This window comes from Sceloporus occidentalis, unplaced genomic scaffold (genome assembly GCF_023333645.1).
Source record: "Sceloporus occidentalis isolate IW3139 unplaced genomic scaffold, rSceOcc1.0.p SCAF_9, whole genome shotgun sequence".
Classification (NCBI taxonomy): domain Eukaryota; kingdom Metazoa; phylum Chordata; class Lepidosauria; order Squamata; family Phrynosomatidae; genus Sceloporus; species Sceloporus occidentalis.
The window spans coordinates 26,101,560-26,121,136 of record NW_028316989.1 but is presented as its reverse complement, the minus strand read 5'-3'; the positions used below and the strand labels follow the sequence as shown (position 1 = coordinate 26,121,136).

The 19,577-nt window shown below is 50.3% G+C and overlaps 2 protein-coding genes across 2 annotated transcripts; one reads left to right on the top strand and one right to left on the bottom strand.

The window, feature by feature from the left end:
- The first annotated feature begins 551 nt into the window (after nt 1–551).
- On the top strand, nt 552–7,747 carry LOC149307089 (meiosis-specific nuclear structural protein 1-like). Its single transcript, XM_089538032.1, has 10 exons — nt 552–641; nt 1,104–1,349; nt 2,081–2,208; nt 2,843–2,945; nt 4,034–4,263; nt 4,571–4,787; nt 4,877–4,984; nt 5,414–5,671; nt 5,862–5,987; nt 7,522–7,747. The coding sequence occupies exons 2-10, from the start codon at nt 1,110–1,112 to the stop codon at nt 7,618–7,620; spliced, it is 1,509 nt and encodes a 502-aa protein (XP_089394158.1). The 5' UTR covers nt 552–641; nt 1,104–1,109; the 3' UTR covers nt 7,621–7,747.
- Nucleotides 7,748–7,936: 189 nt separating this feature from the next.
- Nucleotides 7,937–18,656, bottom strand: LOC149307088 (testis-expressed protein 9-like). Its single transcript, XM_089538033.1, has 11 exons — nt 18,453–18,656; nt 17,896–17,959; nt 16,895–16,971; nt 14,499–14,547; nt 13,604–13,686; nt 12,968–13,131; nt 12,237–12,319; nt 10,621–10,794; nt 10,082–10,216; nt 9,555–9,689; nt 7,937–8,338 (listed from the first exon to the last, which is right to left on the bottom strand). The coding sequence occupies exons 1-11, from the start codon at nt 18,521–18,523 to the stop codon at nt 8,261–8,263; spliced, it is 1,113 nt and encodes a 370-aa protein (XP_089394159.1). The 5' UTR covers nt 18,524–18,656; the 3' UTR covers nt 7,937–8,260.
- Between the last annotated feature and the right edge of the window lie 921 nt (nt 18,657–19,577).

The following is a 19,577-nucleotide window of genomic DNA, read 5'->3' as shown; positions in this document are numbered from 1 at the left end:
GCCTCTCCTTCTCTGGGCATTATGGCCATTGTTCCTAGTCAGGACTCAAAGGGGCTGAGAATGTTCCAAACAAAGGTCGTTTAAAATTCACTGCACGAATTCATGAATTAAGCCACCAAGGAATTAAAACCAGACACGAAAAGACATGGATCATTAGCAAGAGAGAGGGAGCCCCAAGTGCCGCCTTCGAAGAGGAATGGAAAGGAGCAGCAGCTGAACACTCGTGCTCCCCATCGCCATTGGGACAACGGACGGAGAACACGGCGGAGGAGGAGGATCCCGTGGGCCAAGCCCCAACTCCTCTGGGAGCCAGGAGGGCTACCTGTCCAGAGGAGAAAGGCGTGGAGGCCCTGGGCCTTCGGGACACAGCCCGCCTTCAAAGAGGCCCCCAAAGGCGGCAGGAGAGAGGCTGCCCTCCCCGGCAGCAGGGGGCGCGCGAGGGCTTTCCACGTGACTCCCATGAGGCCTCGCCCTCCCTGCCTCGAGGGGGCGGGGCTTGGGCCGGGATGGGAGGAAGGGCGGGGAGCTGCTTCCGCCGGAAGTGGCCTCGGCCGTGGTGGTTGCTAAGGCAACGGCGCGCTTCAGCGGGAGAGGCGCCGAGGGAGTGGGAGCGCCTCCGGAGCCCGGCTGCAGCGAAGGCGGTGAGGACCCAGGCAGGGAGGGAAGTCCGAGCCCGGGAAGGCCTGGCTTTTGGATCCCGCTCCTGCCCGTTCCGAATCCCAGTGAAGAATAGGAAAGCGCAGGCTGCTGCACATGGCCCCCTTGCAGCTGCCTCGAGGCAGCCTGAGAGACAGGAGCTTATGCAGCCGGCCCAGGGGAAAGGGAAGGGGCCCCAGCCTCTTTAAAGCGCCTGGCTCCCACGGACCAAAGAGGAGCCGCTTTGCCAGGGGCTGGCGGGGCCAGGTCCTTCCAGAGCAGTCTGGCGCCTGCCAGCGTGGCCTCCTTCCTTGGAGGCTGTCTTTAAGCAGAGGCTGGAGGGCCCTCTGTCAGTGGGGAGGATATGCTTTGACGGGGAGTCCCTGCATTGCAGGAGAAGGGGCTTGGCCGGACCAGGGCCCTCCTTGGGGTCCCTTCCTCTTCTAGGATCCCTTCTCTCTTCGCAGGCAGCCATGGCGCGCAGGGGGAGCCAGGCATGGCGCCTGCAGCCGACAGCGGCCCAGCAGCTGGAGCGCAAGCAGCATGAGATCTACTTCCAGCAGATGCGGGAGCTGGAGCATGCCAAGAAGGTGCAGCGTGTGCGGCAGCTGGAGGTGATGTGGGAGGCCGAGGGCCGCGTGGAGCAGAAGCGCGTCACCCGGCGGCTCCAGGAGGAGGAGCATGAGCGCAGCGTGGAGCAGGCCGTCCAAAGGGTGAGCCCTCACTCCCGCCCTTGGCCCTCTGCCCCTTGGCCCACCGCGGGACACAGGGCAAAGCGGGCCTGGCTGACCGGCAGACGTGCAAGAGACGGCAAGCAGAGAAGCCGCTGGGGACGGACATTGAGGGAAACGGAGGGGTAGCCCTCGGGTGGAGGGAGGGCAGGAGGATCTCCAGCAGAGGCCCCTGGCAAAGGCCTGGGATGGCTGCATCTGGAGAGTCTCTCCTCAGCAAATCTCTGGAACTCGGGAGGGTTCTGCAAACAGCACCATTAGATTCTCTTCTTTCAAAAATCACAGTGTAGCTGTTAACGCATCATCATCTTGCAGGAAAAGCATGAATTGGAGTGAGCGAGACATAGTAAAACAAGAAATGGAATGTATAAACATTGTAATACTTGGGCAAGGGAGCTAAAGGGGACAGGAATGTGGCCCTTTGGAGCACACAAAGACTGCATCCCAAGCGGAGAGACTCGGTCCTGAATCTGCAAGACCTGAGCAGGCCTCCTGAGGAGAGAATGGCTCAGAGGGCTCTCTCTTGGGGTTGCTCTAAGTTGAGCCCCAGTTCGAGGGGATTTGCTTCTGTGGAGAGTCTCTGAAGACACAAAATTGCCATTTTTCAGAAACCGCTGCAGATCTAGTTCCCAGGTAGTTTTTTAAAGGAAGGTTGATACTAGGACAGTCTTGTCTTTTGCTTCTGTCCTGAAGTTCTGATTGTGCCTGTTCAGGCTGAAGAGAATAAAAGGCTGAAAGAACTGGAGTTGGAACAAGAAGAAAAACTGGCAGCTGAACTAGCAAAATTAAAGCATGACCAACTGAAGGAGGAAAAGATGAGGCAGCAAATCAAAGAGAACAGGTATTTTCCCCGTCACCCACAGATGAACACAGAAGCCCCCCAAAAAAAGACCAACAGGGAGCTCAGTCTTGACACCCAGAAGTTTGTCAGAGTCTTTGCATGAATATACAGGCTGGCTAAATGCCCCCATTTGAATGGATCTGGGTTTTGGTATGTGCTTAATAATCATGAATGAGATAAGTCAAAGGAAAGTGAGAGCAGCCCATCCTAGTCAAAATCACATGCACACACTCTTGAAACCTTGCCATGTGGCACAAGCCAGGGAGGCGAGGTTTCTGGCGTGGGGGGTGTTAGTACAATAGCTCTGGCACAGCACACATCTGTGTTGTGTAGAGCTAAGAGGCTGTCTTGTTCCCTTGTGTGAAATCTGCAATGAAATCTCCTGATTTAGGGGGACAGGAGGAGCAGAAATTGACAGCTTATTCACAAATGTGCTAACCTGTTCTTTCGACATGAAATGGGAGGTAACTCTGCTCCGGTGCTTGCGGTGTCAGGTGTGCTGGTCGCTGTGCTCCCTCCTTCGTCCCTGTCTGTCTCCACCCTTTTCTCCTATTCCCGACCCAGGTCTCAGCTCCTCACTCCATCCACCCTCAAGACAGGGCAGCCATTTCATTGACCATTTGTTTCCTTCTAGCACTGAACTTCGGGAGCTGGAAAGGAAGCTCCAGTCAGCTTACATGAATAAAACACGGGCAGCTCAGATCGCTGAGAAAGAAGCTCAGAAATATGAGACAATGGTAACATTTTTTGTGGTTCTGTATCTGCTCGGTATTTGTTAAGGAGCTTCAAGAGGATTGTGTTCTAATGGAGCTGTCTATTGGCTTAAAAGAATAGTTTGAAAAGTGAATAACTTAGTCCTACTTCTTATACAAAATCGCATAGCTGTCTTAACATCCTTATCACGGTGTGGCTTCAAGTCATTTCTGACTTTTGGCAACCCTATCATGGGGGTTAATTGCCAAGAGTTGTTCAGATGAAGTTTGCCTTTGTCTTTGTCTGCAGCTCAGAGAGTGTGACTTGTTCAAGGTCACCCAGTAGGTTTCCATGGCTGAACAAGGATTCTTCAGAGTCCTAGTCCAGTGCTCAAACCACTGCACCATGTTGGCTCTCCTTAAAAGCATACTGGTTGGTAAATCAAATGCTTAGTGGAAAGATCTTTTCCAGTTAGCCATAGCTTCTTCTTTTCATTATTATATCAAATCAAAAGCTACTTTTTGAGGTTAACTTGGGTTTCAGTTATCTGAAACTGTTAAAAACGATATCTTGGCTGGCTTCTAGTGTATCTCTTGCTTTCTGAGCAGTGAGTCCTCCTGATCCCCAAGGAACCTGCTTCTTAAAAACTCACTTGGGTCGGCAGCCAAGGAACCTGCTTCTTAAAAGCTCACTTGGGTCAGCAGCCTGCGAAATCATATGGCGTGTGCTTTACGCTAAAGAGAAAACCCTCCTAGAATTGTATGGCAATGATAAGCTGGACTCCCATTGTTTTTCACATGCAGGACAATTGTTTGAAGGTGGTAAAGTGCTGCTTTTCAAGAGGAGAGTTGTGAAATGTCTGACATGCCTTCTGAAAAGAGCTCTTAACTGTGGTGATGCCCCTTCCTTCCTTGCACCAGGCTGTGAGGTTCTTCCATGGACAGCAGCAAGTCTTTGGTGTGGCTCTTGCAAGACTTTCTAGGATTGATGATCCAAGGTGGCTCCTTGTGGCCATCTTCTTCATCCATGTGTCCTCTGTTGTCTCTAGCTGAAGGCATAGGTCTCTTTGGAGCCCTTTTGTCACTGTGGATCGCATGGGTCATGGTTTAAACTCTTACTCTTGTATTTACAGAAAGAGGATGCAGAATTCTACAAAGCCGTGAAGGAAGAACAGGAAAGAGCGATGGAGGCAGAGAGCTCTGCCGAAGCACAACGACATCAAGAGAAGCTTCTCTATCAGCAAGAACTGGAGAAGCAGCTGGAGGAGCGCGAAAGGCAGAAACAGGCGGCTTATGAAGAATTCCTGAGAGAGAAGCTCTTGATTGATGAAATTGTGCGGAAGATCTATGAGGAGGACGAAAAGTAAGTTTGAGGAGGTGGTGGTGATGGTGGCCTGTCACTTTGTGGTGGGCCAAAGTCTCGGGTGTCTGTCAAGTGGGTCAGCAGTGGGACTAGACTCAGTCTCTTTGGCACTATGCCACTGGTTCTGCGGTCTCACAGCTACCAGTGCTCCCTTGGCATGTGTTTGGCTTCACCAAACCAGCTGAATAGGGCACATGGGGAGGGAAGAGGAGGGAGAATAGTTTTTGCTACCAAAATGGCCCTGCTGCCCTTTGTAAAGCCAAATTACGCCCAGAGACTAGCTGAGTTTTTCAAACCTCTCCAACAGGGCAAGAGAAAAAAGGCTAGAGAAGAAAAAAACAACTCAGCAATTCATAGAAGAGTTTAAAAGAGATCAGGCTATGCGGAAGAAGAAGCAGCATGAAGAGATGGAGGAGGAAAACAGAAAACTCATGGCGTTTGTCAACATGTGGCAGGAAAGAGAAGACAGCCGGATGGCAAAAGTCTATGAAAATGAGGAGAGAAAACGAAAGCTCCAGCAAAGGGTACTGAACCAGCTCCTCGCCTTGCCCTCCGTGGGTGGCAGAGGTGGCGGTTGCGGGCAGTTCAGAGTGTCCTTCCTTCGTTGTTGCAGCTGGCAGAGATCCTGGAAAAAGAGCAGCAGGAGCGGGAGGAACTCGAGCAAATCCGGGCAGAGCTGCTTTGGGAAGAGCAGGTAGAGGCAGACCGAAAGAAGGAGGAGGTAAGTGCGGGAGCCTCATGGACTAGCATGACTTTGACCAATCCATTCCATTTGAGTCAGAGGAAGGGTGGGGGTAGTGCAATCTCTGAGATGTTGCCGAAAGTCCCCTCCCGTGATTGCTCATGCGTAGCTGCGCTGGCTAGAGTTATTGGGAGTGGTGGCCCAGCAGCACCAAGAGAGCTTCCCAGTTCCCCCCACTAGCTGAGCATCTCGGTTGAAGTCTGTCAGAACCTGATGAGTTGGGAGTCTAGGAAGGAAGAGTTGCCTATAAGCATATGTTTTGGAAGGATTGAGAGGTCTCTTTTCCATTGTTCTTCTTGCTCCTTATTACTGCCCTCTGTGATTTCACAGTGCAACACAGACTGGTGCTAGGAGGGAAGACATGCACCCTTTGGTTTCACTCCCCCCCCCCCCCAATTCTTTTTGTAGGAAGAGATGGAGAAGAAAATTCGGCAGCGTTTAGAATTGCGAAAAACCTATGAAGAGCAACTGGCCATGAGGGAGGTGTTGCTGCAAGCCATGAAGGAGGAGGAGGCTGCCTTCCGCCAAGCCATGCTAGCCAAGTTTGCGGAGGACGATCGTATTGAGCAGATGAATGCTCAGAAACGAAGAATGAAGCAGGTGGAGCACCGGAGGGAAGTGGAAAGGCTGATTGAGGAGCGTCGCAAACAGTTCATTGCCGACAAGGTGAGCCAAACCAAGCTAGCGAGAGGAGTGTGGGTCCTGCAGCCCAGGCCCTCCGGCAGGACAAGGGAACAGGGACAGGGCCAATCGGGACTGTGTCTGGAGAAGGAAGAGGCATTTAGCCCCAGGAGGCATAGAAAGAAGTGCAGCTGGGATTTGGCAGGCACGGTCAAAACATGTGTTTTATTTGTAGGAACGTGAACTGGAAGAAAGACAAGTAGAAGAAAGAAGGAAAGGAATCATTAATGACATTATTGAGGAAGAGCGACAGAAGCTGCTCAAGGAACATGCTGTGAAATTGTTGGGGTACCTTCCCAGGGTAAGTGGAGCCTAACTGAGGAGCCATTTGCATATGGCTCACCCTTTGGGAAGTTCCCGTTTGGCCGGGGGCTGGTCAGGCTGGCACAAGGAGCATCTTTTCAGCTGCAGGATGGCATAGCCGCCTGTCTCCATACTACAAGGCCTCCCATTGGCTGATTTCATATTGCATTGCTCACTGAAGACACAGGAAACTGCCCTGATTTCTCAGAGTGGCAAACCTCTCCAGCCTTTGAGAGATCAGAATCGTGGGATTTGAAGGTTTGGTTTGGGTTATATGTGGCTACCAACACTTTCTCCATGATCCTCAACACAGACCTTTTCCTACTGCCTTCTTGCAAGTCAGAATAGAGCAAGCAGATGGCAGAAAAGCAGAATTTTCTATGTTTAATGGGGCAGGCCAAAGGCCAGTATTGGAGTGGCCAGGCTGCTGCTAAGCAGGAGCACAGGGCATCATTTGATGCCAATTACTTCAGGCTCAGCTGTTAATCAGGTGTTGAGCATCCAGTTTTGTACATTGAACACAGGTGGATGCACCTGGGGAGGCTGCAGTAAAAAAGAAAACACTCCCCACCTCACAAGATGCAAGTCTCCTCACTGATCACCCCATTCTAAAGGACAAATAAATGAGGCTGGGGAGCGAATGGGGAAGAACAGCAGGGAATGGCAGAAGTGAGAATGAAAGACGTAGACCTCACAGAATGGCACCCAGAGTGATCCCTGGAGAAGACGGTGGGAGAAGCTGGGGCACAGAGAAGATAGGAGGGCCAAGTTGCAAAGAGGCTTCCTTGTACAGGTTTAGTTGGAGTAATGCTCCCCAGAGCATAAGGGAATGGAATGCACTGGAAGTCTTAAAGGGGGAAGGGAAGGTGTCCTTAATTTACAGAGTTTCAGGGAAGACCTACATCATCCCTGCGAGCCCCCATCACAGGTAGCAGTTGCTCTAGAGCAGTGCCAGTTCCAGAAAACAATTTCACTTGTTCCTCCTCAATGGTGCCTTTCCTCTCTGAGACCCAGGACGGCTTTCTTCTAGACAGCCAGCTGTTCCCCCTTCCTTTCTTTGCCCATCTTGCCTCTGTTCTTCCTCTGCGAGTTTACAACCCTTTCCATGCAAATCACAAAGCCCCAAGGGCCTCAGAAGGGATCTTGGGGATCATGTAGTCCTGCCCCCTGTTCAGTGCATCAGGCTCTGCTCCTATCTCTCAGCAAAGGACAACTGCAGACACTCCTCCAGCCATTAATGCCATCAGGACGTTTCCCTTGCGGCTGAGAGCTGATAAACAAATTTGTGGTTACCCAGACCTGTTTATCTGATAGTGTCAGTAAGGCCAAAAGTGTCTTCCGCCTTTAAAAAAATAAACACAGCAGAAAATGAAGCAGTGAGCATAACTAGATTGTTGTGCAAAAGGTCCTGAACAAGAGATCTGCAGAGGAACAAATGGGCTGTGTGCTGAGAGTACTAAGGGCCAAGCTGTCTGAAATCTCTCTTCTTAGTAAAATGATGAAGTGAACTCTTCTTTGGTGTGTCTGTTCAGGGAATTCTTAAAGATGAGCAAGACGTCAACATGCTTGGGGAAGAGTTCCGGCAAGTCTATCAGAAGCGGAAAACCAACAAGCCCCCTGAGGACCAGTAAGGAGGGGATTCCAAGCATCAGCATCCCCTGGCTGGACTGGCCACAGCAAAGATGTTTGTGTTCAAACTCACTCTGTGTATAGTTTCACTATCTTCGCTTTTATAGCAGTAAATTATTTCTAATAGCAGCTCTTAGTCTTTGCTTTCTGTTCATTCTGGAACCCAATCTGGAGAAGTGCAGCTTTATAAAAAGCTTCTCACAAATAGCTATTTGGAATGTGTTTGTGGAGCTACTGGCCTACCATTGCTCATATCTGTGCAACAACAGCAGCTGTTGGTTTTATTATTTACTGACTGACAAAGGTAAAAACAAGAGCTTCAGTAAAGAATGACTTTATTTTGAAAACAGGATGGCTTTGCTCAGCTACTGATGCATCTAAAGTTTGTTAGTAATCTGGAAGGCTCTGCAGCATCTGTATCCAAAGGCCTGTAGACTGAGCAAGGCAGGAATAGTCCAGCTTCTTGGCTAATTGTTGGAGAAACCCGGGAGTCGGGGGAGACACCAACTGAGTGAACTGAATCTGTTTGGCTAACCATTACTGTTTCAAAACTAAGTGAAGTGGACGGGTCAAATTTTTACTTCAGCCACTATCATGCTAAACATCAGCAATTCGCATCCTGAGGCTGCTCTTCCTGCAGAGTTAAGCCTGTCCCCATTCAAGGGCTTTCATAAACTCCTCTTCAGTGAACGAAAGCATCTTAGCAGCTTCAATATGCATCTGAGGGGAGAAAATTGTTACTCATCTTTATTTATTTCCTGCTCTTTTCCCAGGACTGGGACTCAGAGCGGCTTCACAGTATTTAAAAAACAAAACAAAGCAATAGTACAATAAAATAAAAAGTACATTGAAAATAATTTTTAAACTGGTCCAACATTGAACATCCCAGCCTGTCCTTATAGTAAATTCCTAAATGCCTGTGTGAACAGGTAGGTCTTCACCTGCCGGCGGAAGGCCATCAAGGAGGGAGCCATTCTGATCACCCTGGGCAGGGAGTTCCAGAGTCTAGGGGCAGCCACCAAGAAGGCCCTCTCTCGTGTCCCCACCAACCGTGTTTGTGATGATGTTGGGACGGAGAGAAGGGCTTCTCCAGAGGATCTCAGAGTCCGGGCCGGTTCATACCAGGAGAAACGGTCTGGCAAATAGTGTGGACCTGAGCCATGTAGAGCTTTGTAGGTAATAACCAAGACCCTGAATTGTGCCCGGAAACAAACTGGCAGCCAATGAAGCTGTTTCGACGGGCATTGTATGGTTTCTGTGATCTGCTCCTGTTAATAGCCTGGCAGCAGCTCTTTGAACCAGCTGAATTTTCCGAACGCTTTTCAAAGGCAGCCCCATGTAGAGCCCATTACAGTAGTCCAAACGGGATGTAACCAAGGCATGTAGTTGATTTTGAAACTAGGTGATGAATTCTTCACGTATATCCCTGAGAAGAATTGTAGTTGTGTGCCTTCAAGCTGTTTTCGATTTACAGTGACCCTAAGGCATACTTATCATGGGTTTTCTTGGAAGGTTTCTTGGGGGGGTTGCCATTGCCATCCTCTGAGGCTGAGAGAATGTAACCTGCCCAAGGTCCATAGCCAAGCCAGGATTCGAACCTTGGTTTCCCAGCATCCTAGTCCAATACTCAAACTACAATACCACACTGGCTTTCATAGTAATACTAACGACAACATCACACATGGTCAGTTTTCATGTCCCAATTAGCAAAGCTGGTCTCAGTGGAGAGGTAGCAGGCCAGATTCTTTTCCCTGGCCCTCCCCCATGACCCTTTCATGCCACACTGTGGGAGTAAAAATGGTCACCTGGCTACCCTGCAAGGTGGCATCTCTAGTTCATAACAGTATGTTATTAAAAACAAAAATAACCATTCTAAGATGTGCTGCAGCCCACAATATAATTCAGAGAAAATGAGCAGCAGCTCAGGGTAACTTACCTTTTGTCTCTTTAAAATGTCAATTAATTTCAGTTGCTTTTTGAAAGCTGCCATCAGCTCTTCTTTTTGTTTTGCCAGCCTCTTGTTGTCGGTTTTCAGTTCTTCAAGCTTTTTATGTTCTTGGCTGGCCACATCCTAACAGAAGAGGAAGGACACAATGGTGGGCTTAGCCCTCAGAAACTGGGAGGAGTGCAGGCCCTTCAGGAGCACTTTGTCCGCTGAGCCAACTGGCCCAGGCTCCGCAGCCCTTCACATAACAAACCAGAGTCTGTGTGCTTCAAAGGTTGCAAAGAATGCTCAAGAAGGGGCTGGGAGGCCTCTATGTTCAGGCAGACAAAACAGCCACTCAAAAGTTTGTTAAAATTCCTTTTTGGGACCACAACTCCCAGAAACTAAGATGGTTGAGTGGTTCTGGGAAGGGTAGCTTAAGGCATGTCTCTCAATTCCTGTAGCTCCAGAGGCACTCACCCTAAGCCACTCCCCAGCCTTTTGGATTTCCCCTGCTTTCTAGGCCAACACCGACCTACCTTGCTACTTTGTTGAAGTTTATTCAGTTCCATCTTGCACCTCTCTGACTCCTCGAGGGCTCTGTTCAAGCGCACTTCCATACTACTCTGGCTGGCTGAGGCCTGTTTCTGTGCTCGCTTCAGGTTCTCCAGTTCCTATTGCAGGAAGTCCAGGCAGAAAAAGGTTGAAAAGATATGGTTAGATGCTGGCTGCCAAGGAGTGGAGAGGGGACTGCCACTCAGTTCTCACTTAATAGAGGAGGAAGTGGGGCCCTGGACCCATAGCCTACCAGGAAATGGGGTACAGCATAGCTTCCTGGCAAGCTGGGAATGTTCCTATAGTACACAGGCATTTTTTTAAACAGGAAGAGATGGGGATCAGGGAAAGCCCGCCCTCTTAGCAATTGCAGTGAGAACTGTTGAAGTCTTTATTATTTATTATTATTTACATATCCCACATTTGGCCACAGGAACTGCCCAAACGGAAACTGCAATAAGGGAGAAGTGCAGGGAAAACCCCACACAGCACCATCTTGCAAAGTGATGAGGATCCCTGTTACCTTTTCCAGCACCGAGAGCTTATGCTGCAATCCTTCACTCTTTCGGGTTGCTTCCTCTGACAGACTTTTGTACTTTTCAATCTGAGACTGCTGTAAACTGGCTGTGCGCTGCAGCCGTCCACGTTCCTCTTCCACCTCTTTAAGGCGGCTGCTTAAGTTTCGATTCTCCTCATCCTGCAACTCAGGAATGAGACAGTGGTGACTTTTTGTGAAGGCTCATGCTCAACCACAGACTATCTGCAAGAAGTCCAGGCCCCACTTGATTCCTTCAAATGTAAGTAGGAGGCAGTTGGAATTGCTCTGTCCATCATGGAAGCACTTAGACCTCAGTAGCAACCAACCAAAGAAGGCACTTAACAAATGGGAGAGTTCTAGGGGAAAGGGATGTTAGGGCGTGGAAAGACACGCTGTGTCCACCACGACCACCTACAGAGTTGAACCACGTTGACAGGACACCAGGGAGAAGGAATCTGAGGAGATGTCTGCAAAGGTATTCAGGCCAAGAAGAAAAATAATCCTTCACCACTGCAAACGGCCTTAAGCTCTCGGCTTGAGAAATAACGACAAGAGCACTTCAAGCCTTCACTCTACATGAGGGCTTTAATAAATAAGTTACTTTGATAAATAAGTTACTTTGCCAACCAAAACAACCATAACAACAAAAACAGAGAGGCAGTTACTCTAACACCAACTGTCATAACTGACACACTCTCTCAGAAGGACTGACTGCATCAACATTCCATAATTCAAGTGTCAACTGTCAACTGCCACTGGAACTGTAATAGGTTCCGCTACAGCTCCACCTTGTGCTCACATACATGTCATTTCCTAACAAGGGATGCCTACCAGGAAAGCAAATTCTGGGGACATTTTTGCATATGGCCAGTGAAGGGAAAACTAACATGTCCCATTGAGTCCAACTTCCTAGCTTCCTACAGTGCTACAAAGGTATTGGGCCATCCTTCTGACAGAAGTGGAAGGCAGAGGATGCCCAGGAAAAGGTGAGGACAACCTTGTGCTCCTAGACCCCAACCATGAAGAAAATGCAACAATGGCAGGAGGGTCCAGGGTGGATATGAAGAAGCCTTCTGGGGTCTATGGGAGAGGGACATCATTCCAGGGAAGTGCTGGCCAGGGAAGAAGGCAAAGGGCACTTGACTGACTGGTTGCTGTTCTGGCCACACACACCCCACCCATTCTATGGCCTCAGAAGCCCAGCTGCTGTGTGTGTGAGAGATGAGCGGCTCCTGAAATTCCCCCTGTGCCTCCCACCCCTGCCAGGCTCTTCCTCTAGGATTATATGGATAGGACTACAGATGGGCATGCACAGGGGCATGTAGCTTCCCAGGTGTAGCAGATTCCAGGTCTGTGTCTCAGCCTGGTCCCCTCACAGGTATGTACTCCTCTTTCTTTTTTCACCACAGAGCACTTTTGGAGACCTGGACCGTGCAGAAAAATGACTATGGTCAGAGGAGGATGGCACAGGAAGCCTGTTTTGATATGGTGTACTGAGGATTCAAGCCAGAAGAGCCCCTCTCGTGAGAAACAAACAGATTCTTGCTCACTTACTATCACCTAAAGTTGTAAGGGGATGGGAGTGGTCCAGCTGCTCTTACCTTGTTGCCACATTCCTGTACAGTAGCATCTAATTCTTCCTGCATCACACGCATCTTTGCCTTTAGGAACCGGATCTGTGCCTCTGCAAATTTCCAATGTGGGGGTTTTACTCTCTGGACTGAAAGGCCCTCCTGGTGCTGACAGAAAGTGAACCTCCAGCCATGCCACTCATCAGAAGCCCAATCCAGGCTTCCTCAAAAAGGGCTCAAATCCACTATCAAGGAAGAAGAGGATCATACTCAGTCCCACCCCTTCCCTCTCCATAGCCTCTGTGGCTCCTCTTCTCCACCATCCCACCAGGGACCTGGCTCTTCCAGCATTCTCAAATCCATGGGGAGCCTCCTCACACACTGGTTTGAAACTGTGTAAGCAGCTAAGGTCACCCTGACTGAGTCTGGCAATCTGAGAACCTGGTGCCAAAGACCCTCCATGAAACAAACAGAGTCCACTGGATAGTGGCCACAGGTGGGGCCCCATTTCTAAAGGAGGCACCCAGAGACTGACTTCAGGTAAATGACTTGCCTCCCCCAGGACCTAATCTTAGCAGGAGCCCCATGCTGGGAATCACTTCCAAGGCACTGTCTGCCATGTATTTACCCCTAAAGAGACAAGAAGGGGACCCTCTGGCAACATGGCTGAATGTGCCAACTGGACATCCTCCTTCTGTGTAAGCCTCTGTACCCTTCACACCTGTTTCCTCATATTTTAAGAAAGATACCACCAGTCTCACCTGCTCCAAGCCCACTTTCCACACCAGGGATTAGGTCATCTGGCAGCTCAGACAAGCCTCTTTCTTCAAGCTGCCCTTCAATTTTGCCAATTGTCTTGGCAAGAGAGAAGTCTGGGACAGCAACGTCAGCAGCACTAGGGATGTGGCGGGGCCTCAGTTTTATGCTGAAGAGACAAGGGCAGAGAGCATGGCAGTTCTAGGTGTTTAAAAGCAAATTACAAAACAAAATTTCTACATTAAGTGGATTTAAAAAAACAACAGCAGCAAAAACACAATCACTGATGCAATCTATGGGTAAATAACATTTTTCTTTTAACATAAAAGGAGAAACCTTTAAAGCAGTTTAATGGAACCAGGCTGGTGCTATGTGGATGCGACAGGCCCATGGTTCAAGGGGAGACCACTCTAAGGCCGCCTGTCTGACATCTAGGACAGCTGCACAAGATGACCCGTGTCTCTGGATAATTCAGTGGCTCAACATAAATGTGCTGTTAGCCTTCATCATGCTGCACAGACATAAACAGGATGCCAATGACTTCATTAACCTCACTATGCTTACATAATTTCTAAGACAAGAGTAGCACCTAGAAAGCATTTCAGATAAAGCAGGCTGCTGTTCACTCCCTGTGGCAATACCTTGACAATGTCCTTTTCTCCTTTCCAGATTCTGGCCCAGTCCGAGCTACAGACACAGAACTCGATTTCTTCTTGTAGAGTGGCTAAGGAAAGTCCACAAACAAACCTTTAAATATCCAATTTAGCATTTTGATGCTTTAGCTGTTGTCATTTGGACTTCTGTTTGTTCTTCTTGACTATGTTTGAAGTCAGCATTTCCCCTAAAATGGGAAACTAAAGTTCAGTAAACCAGTTCCCAAGGTGGCTGTAGGACACCTTCTCTTGGCAACATCTGGCTCACAAGTTCTGGGAAGGCAATATGGGAGAGCCCTGCCCACCTCCGGGCGCTCCCTGAAGGAAGGACCGTGGGCAGGTGGGTGGGCAGGCACCTGGGATCAATGCCAGGGGCTGCACTAGATGTGCCTTCTAATGACAGCATGGTACCTGCTGGTGTGCAGATGGTCCTTGCTTCATGGTATCTTTAGAGGACAGGACACAATGGTTCCCATCTTACACAAGAGATGCTGCTACTGAGTGGAGCTGGGTCACTTCATCAGTTAGAGGCAGAGAGGGGGGCTGACAATGCACCCTCCTCCTCTCCCCCAGAGGCTGCAGGGAAGGCAGAAGGCCACAGCACATATTCTGAAAGCATTTCTTTGTTCCTCTTTGTTTGTGTGTGCGCAGCAGTGAGGTTCCGCCCTCTGGGGAGCCCCAAGCCTCTGACAGTTGTCAACCCCAGCAAACACCTTCTTCCTTTAGGTAACCTACTCTGTAATGGCTGAGCCAAAAGAGAGACCCAGGGTCTTCTGTCCAAGCCTCGCAATGAGCAACCAGATCTCCTTACATTTCTCAATGGCTCTAAGAAATTCAAAGCAAGTGCAACCTTCCCATTTGGAGAAAGGCACACAGTCCATACCTGATGAGGTGCCAGAGGAAGAGCGGGCAATTCGGGAGAAAGTAAACGTCTGGAGAGATTTAAAAAAACAGCAGTGAACAGCTTAGTAGTCAGGAAAACAAGCACCCAGAACTACGTATTTTACTTCATCACTTTATTTTACCAAAATTGTGGAAGAGAAAATGCAAAATACATCAACCTCTTTTAAAGTAAGCTTTGACACATAAGAACAGCTTCTCAAAAAGGCTCCAGCTGAGGAGATAAATGGACTAAGCCATGCTTGCAGCTAATCCAGACCCTGTAACACAATGAAGGGACTTCTAAGGTGGGCACCCCGCAGCCCATCTGATGGGCATGGGAAGGGAAGCCCCAGATTTCACTGAGCAGCAGCATCAGTCCTTGATTTCTCTCAGCTAGGAGCAACTCTGCTGGGTCCTTTGGGGATTCAGGTTACTTTACCACTGGTAGGGAGGAATGTGGAAACTACAGACTACGGGCATCATGCAGGCCACATGCAGGCTTCCTTCCACCTTGTGGCCACAGCCAACACTAATCTGCTGGGCCAGAAGGAGTTGGTCCTGTGTAGGTAGGCCACCTATCCTTTATGGCCACAGAGAAAGTGTGAGCATGGATGGTGAAACACAGGCTGAAAGGTAAAACTCATGATCACTAGAAGGTGAACAGAGGGAGCAGTGGACACAGAATGGGATGTATGTGGACAAAGGAAAAGGGTGACACCAAAGTGACAGCTCTCACATGATCTGGTGGTGGTCTGGTGAGGGAGCATCAAGCACAAACAGCTGGTTCACAGCCAATATTTGTTTTCTTTCAACAATAAAATAGAAACAAAGCAAGCCCTCCCTGCTAAAAGTGCCGCTTCAATCAGCTCAGGCTTGTTGAGGCACATCTGGTTCTTTGCCTTCAGGGTGCAGCAGCCCTGCCTCACACCCCAGAGGAGAGAGGCAATGGGGACAAGAGGGCTGCTCCAAACTGTGCCACCTGCAAAGGGCCTTCACACCTCCTGTCAAATGCTTCTCCCTGAAGCCTGCAGGAGCAGCAACCTATCTTTCACACAGGCCCTCCAGGACCACTGAATGTTTTCTTAAACCGCTTTTTCCACAGCAGAAAGAGGCATCCAGCCACACAGGCTCCTTGGTCTTCCTCCACACAGAGTTTCTTCCTCCAAGTTGTATTCCCCCCCCCCCCAAAAAAAAAGCTAGTGGAAAACCAGAGGATAAAAAGTGTTCTGGGTGTGCTGGCCCAATGAGGCCCACACACAGGAGTCATGGCCAGGCAGCTGTCAACCACCCTCCAATTATCCAGGCCAATTAAAACGTCCTGGCTTCATGGGGTTTAGCTTGGTGACATTCTACACCTTAGAAGGTGCTTGGATCAAAATGGTTATCACTCTGTGGTAGCAACACTGCCCTGCTTAAAAGTATTTTGCAGGCAAGTGAAACTGGGAAATCCCAAGTGGAACAGAGGGGGAATCCATCCCATTGGGTCCCTCAAATCTCCCCCGGCCCTCCAGAGCTCACACCTCTTCTGCCAGATCACTGGAGGATGGAAGAGTGGTAGCACCTCAGAAGAAGCAAGCAAGTGGAAGAGACAAGCACATTGAGGAGAGGAAAGAGGAAGAGGGAAATGGGCCACTTTCGTACAGAGAGTAAGACAAAGGTGGTACTTCCAGAGTCTAGTGGCTCTTGTTGGTTACAGGAAAAGAAAGCCCACTGCCTTCAGAAAAGCTGATTTGGCAGAAACAGAGAAGCCCCACACACCTGTGCAGAGGTAAGAAGAAAACTGAACATCAGATCATAATCTCAGCAGGGAAAGAGAGAGCAAGGGAAGGGGAGAGCATGAGGACGATCCCCCTCAGGGGCGCCAAATCGGCACCGATGGAAGCCAGAGGGTTTACAGACATTGTGCGTCCTACCACTGGAAGTCCGCTGGGTGGGAGATGACCTTTGCCACAGTAGTAGGCTGTGGATCCCTCTTTCACATGCAAGTCATCCTGTTCCCCTTCAGCCATCTACCCCCAAACCCTAAGAGATGCCCTAAGGAAACAAAAGGGCCGCTTGTCAAAACCTAAGGCCCAAAAGACATCCTCCCATCACATTCAGGACAGGTCAACACTCCAAAGTGTCCTTGTTTCAGACACCAGCCATGATGCTGGAGGTGGCCAAGTGGGGTTCTGCATCTCAGCTGCTGCGTTCTCTGAAGGCATCAGCCAGGAAGGAGAAGGAGGAAAGAGATGGTGCCAGGCAGAGCACCACATGGCCCACATGGAACTTCACGAGTAACACAGCTACCTTCTCTCCCCCACCCCCCATCGCAGCCACCACTGGTACCACTACTAATTCTGCAAACTGCCCAGTCTCCCCCTCCATCTCAGCTTTCCCTGGTTATTGAGCCCTCACCTCTGACGTTTGGCCTCTTCATCAAACAACTCCAGCTGGGCAGAGATTGGTCTGGACAAGACTTCCTGTTGATCTCTCTTCAATAAAGGCAGGGAGAAGAAGGTGTATTACATTGAAACCATCTCCATACCAATCCATCTTGTATTAAAAGCTCCCCCCCCCCCACCGTCATGCAGCTCTCTAGATGTGACTAGACTGCAATGCTCATCATTCTCCACCATCCACTTTCTACTCAGGGTCCCTGGGGTACCTGTGGACAGCCTCACTCCAAAGGGCCCCCCTAGCCAGCCAAAAGCACCATGCTGCCAGCCCAGCCACTGTCCACTCATTTGCCCAGCAACCAAAGGAACCTGCCCCTATGCAGCCCCACAGATTGCCTTTGACAGTCTTCCATTATTTGGGGCGATTTAACTTTACACTGCAATTTTGGCCAGAATGCCACTTTGTGGCTGGCGATTACCAAGGTCAGGGAGAAAACCTTGATGGATTATATTGCAGGGCTTGGCATTCTCCTGCCACCCAAGGAGGTCACTCTTGCCCAGGCAGAATGTAGCTGTAAAACCAGAAGACCAGCACAGTGGGGCAGGCGAGGGAGGATGGGGAGAGTGGTGGGGCAGAGGCCAGGAGGCAGTACCCAGATGCACCTACGGAAGTGGAAAGGCCAGGGGAACAATGCCTCCTCAGTGCCAATGAATCTGAAAGAAGGCAGTTCCCAAGTGGGAGAGGAGCATGATGAGGGCAGGTGGGAGGACATAGAAGGAGATCAATTGCCACAGAAATCAAGAGCCACGGGGCCAGTCACCCACCCCTGGAGGTCATGGCACCCCAGAGTCTGGAATGGTCCAAGGAGGGCAGGTTCCATGCGCCTGAGAGGTCAGTGGGGAGGATGCCAGATCTGCTTGTGATGCACAGTGCATCCTTTGCACACTATCTCAGTCCTCCTGACTGTGTCCCAGCATCCTTGCTGCCGCACACACTGCAGCTAGGCTGCGTTTGCTCACCACGACTTCTTCCGCCTGGCGCACCAGCTCTGCTGTCTTGGCTTCTAGCTCTGCATTTAGGCGCCTAAAACAAGAATTCAGAGTGATGCTTTACCTGGACACTGCGAAGAGGAGGGCAAGGCCAGACCCTGGAGCAGGGGAAAAGAGCACCCCACTTGCTGGCCACGGGGTCTGTGTGTGTCTGGGTCCCAAATGAGGATACCTCCCCCAACAGTCAATGCGGCTGTGGAAAGGAAGCCCACGCGGGGAAAGAGGCATGGGTCTGCGTGTTTGTGTGCCTATGTGCTTTCAAGGCGCCGTGGACTTCAGAGGGTCTATGTTTCTAAGGTGAAGCCTCTTCCGTCCCTTCCCCTGCAATGGAGCCTCCAGCGCCTGGGATCCCCTGTCGGCTTCCCATCCCTGGGCCTGGGTCCGAAGCGGAGGGCGGGGAAAGCTCTGCCCTCCCAAAGGGGCCTCCCCCCCAAAGTCCATTGCCGTCCCACTGTTGGCCTTGGCGGCCCTGCCTTGCCTGACGGGGGATGATGGGAGGCGCAGTCCCAAGGGCCGGGGCCACTCACTTGTACTCGCGCTCCTTGGCCAGGAGGGCCGGCCCGGGGCCTCCTCCCCCGCTGCACAGCGGGGCCTCCATGGAAGGAAGGAAGGAAGGAAGGCGGTCTGCTCAGGGGGACCAAGGCGAGGAGGAGGAGGAGGGAGAAGGTCAAGGAGAAGAAGCGCCTCCCGCCACCATCTTGGGCTCCGTCGCTATGCAACGGGGGAAGGGGCGTGGCGTGGCTAGAGGACGCCAGGAAAGTGGGCGGGGAACGGAAGGAAGTGTTGCCATTGCCAATGTGGTGACTTTCAGACGGAACCGGGGACTTTTCAGAGCTTTTGGTGTGATTTCGGTGCCTGGCTCTCTTTCAGTGCATTTTTGGCGACTTTTGCCCGCTTCAGCTCCAGCCCTGACTCTGAGAACGAGGCTGGCTACAGAGCAACCAACCCTGCTTTGGAGAGTCACACATTCGCAGTTTTCAGCCAATCAGAGAGAGGACTGGACAGTGGTCGCCGACCCCGCCCTCAGGAAGCGCTCTCTCTCAGCCCCTGGCTCCCTCTTAAGTCTAGCTTTCCTAGACTTCAGCGTACTTCCTCAGGTGCATGGGAATTGTAGTTCATTGTGGCACCAGAGCTCTTTCTCACAAAACTACAATTCCCAGGGTTCCCTAGCACTGAGCCAGGGCAGTTAAAGCGGTCTCAAACTGGATGATTTCTGCAGTGTGTCTTGGACCCAACTCAGGCTGCATCTTCACTCCAGACTCCAGAGACAATCCAGTTTCATACCGTTTTAACTGCCATGGCCCAGTGCTATGAAATCCTGGGAATTGTAGTTTGTTGTCACACCAGAGTTTGCTGAGAGAGAAGGTTAAATGTCTCCGAAAACTAGAATTCCCAGGATTCCCTAGCACTGAGCCATGGCAGTTAAAGCGGTCTCAAACTGGATTATTTCTGCAGTGCGGTTGCAGCCGAACACGTTTCTATTTGGCACAAAGCTTTCTGGAGCCCCTTCATGTCAAAATAAACATCTTAAAAGTATTAGAAGGACTGAAAGATTCTTTGTTTGGTTTTAATGGTAATTTTGAGAGTTGAAATAAGTTCCAATTATTTTTATTCAATTAGGGCTACGTTTATTTGCAAAAGATCCGCCATAT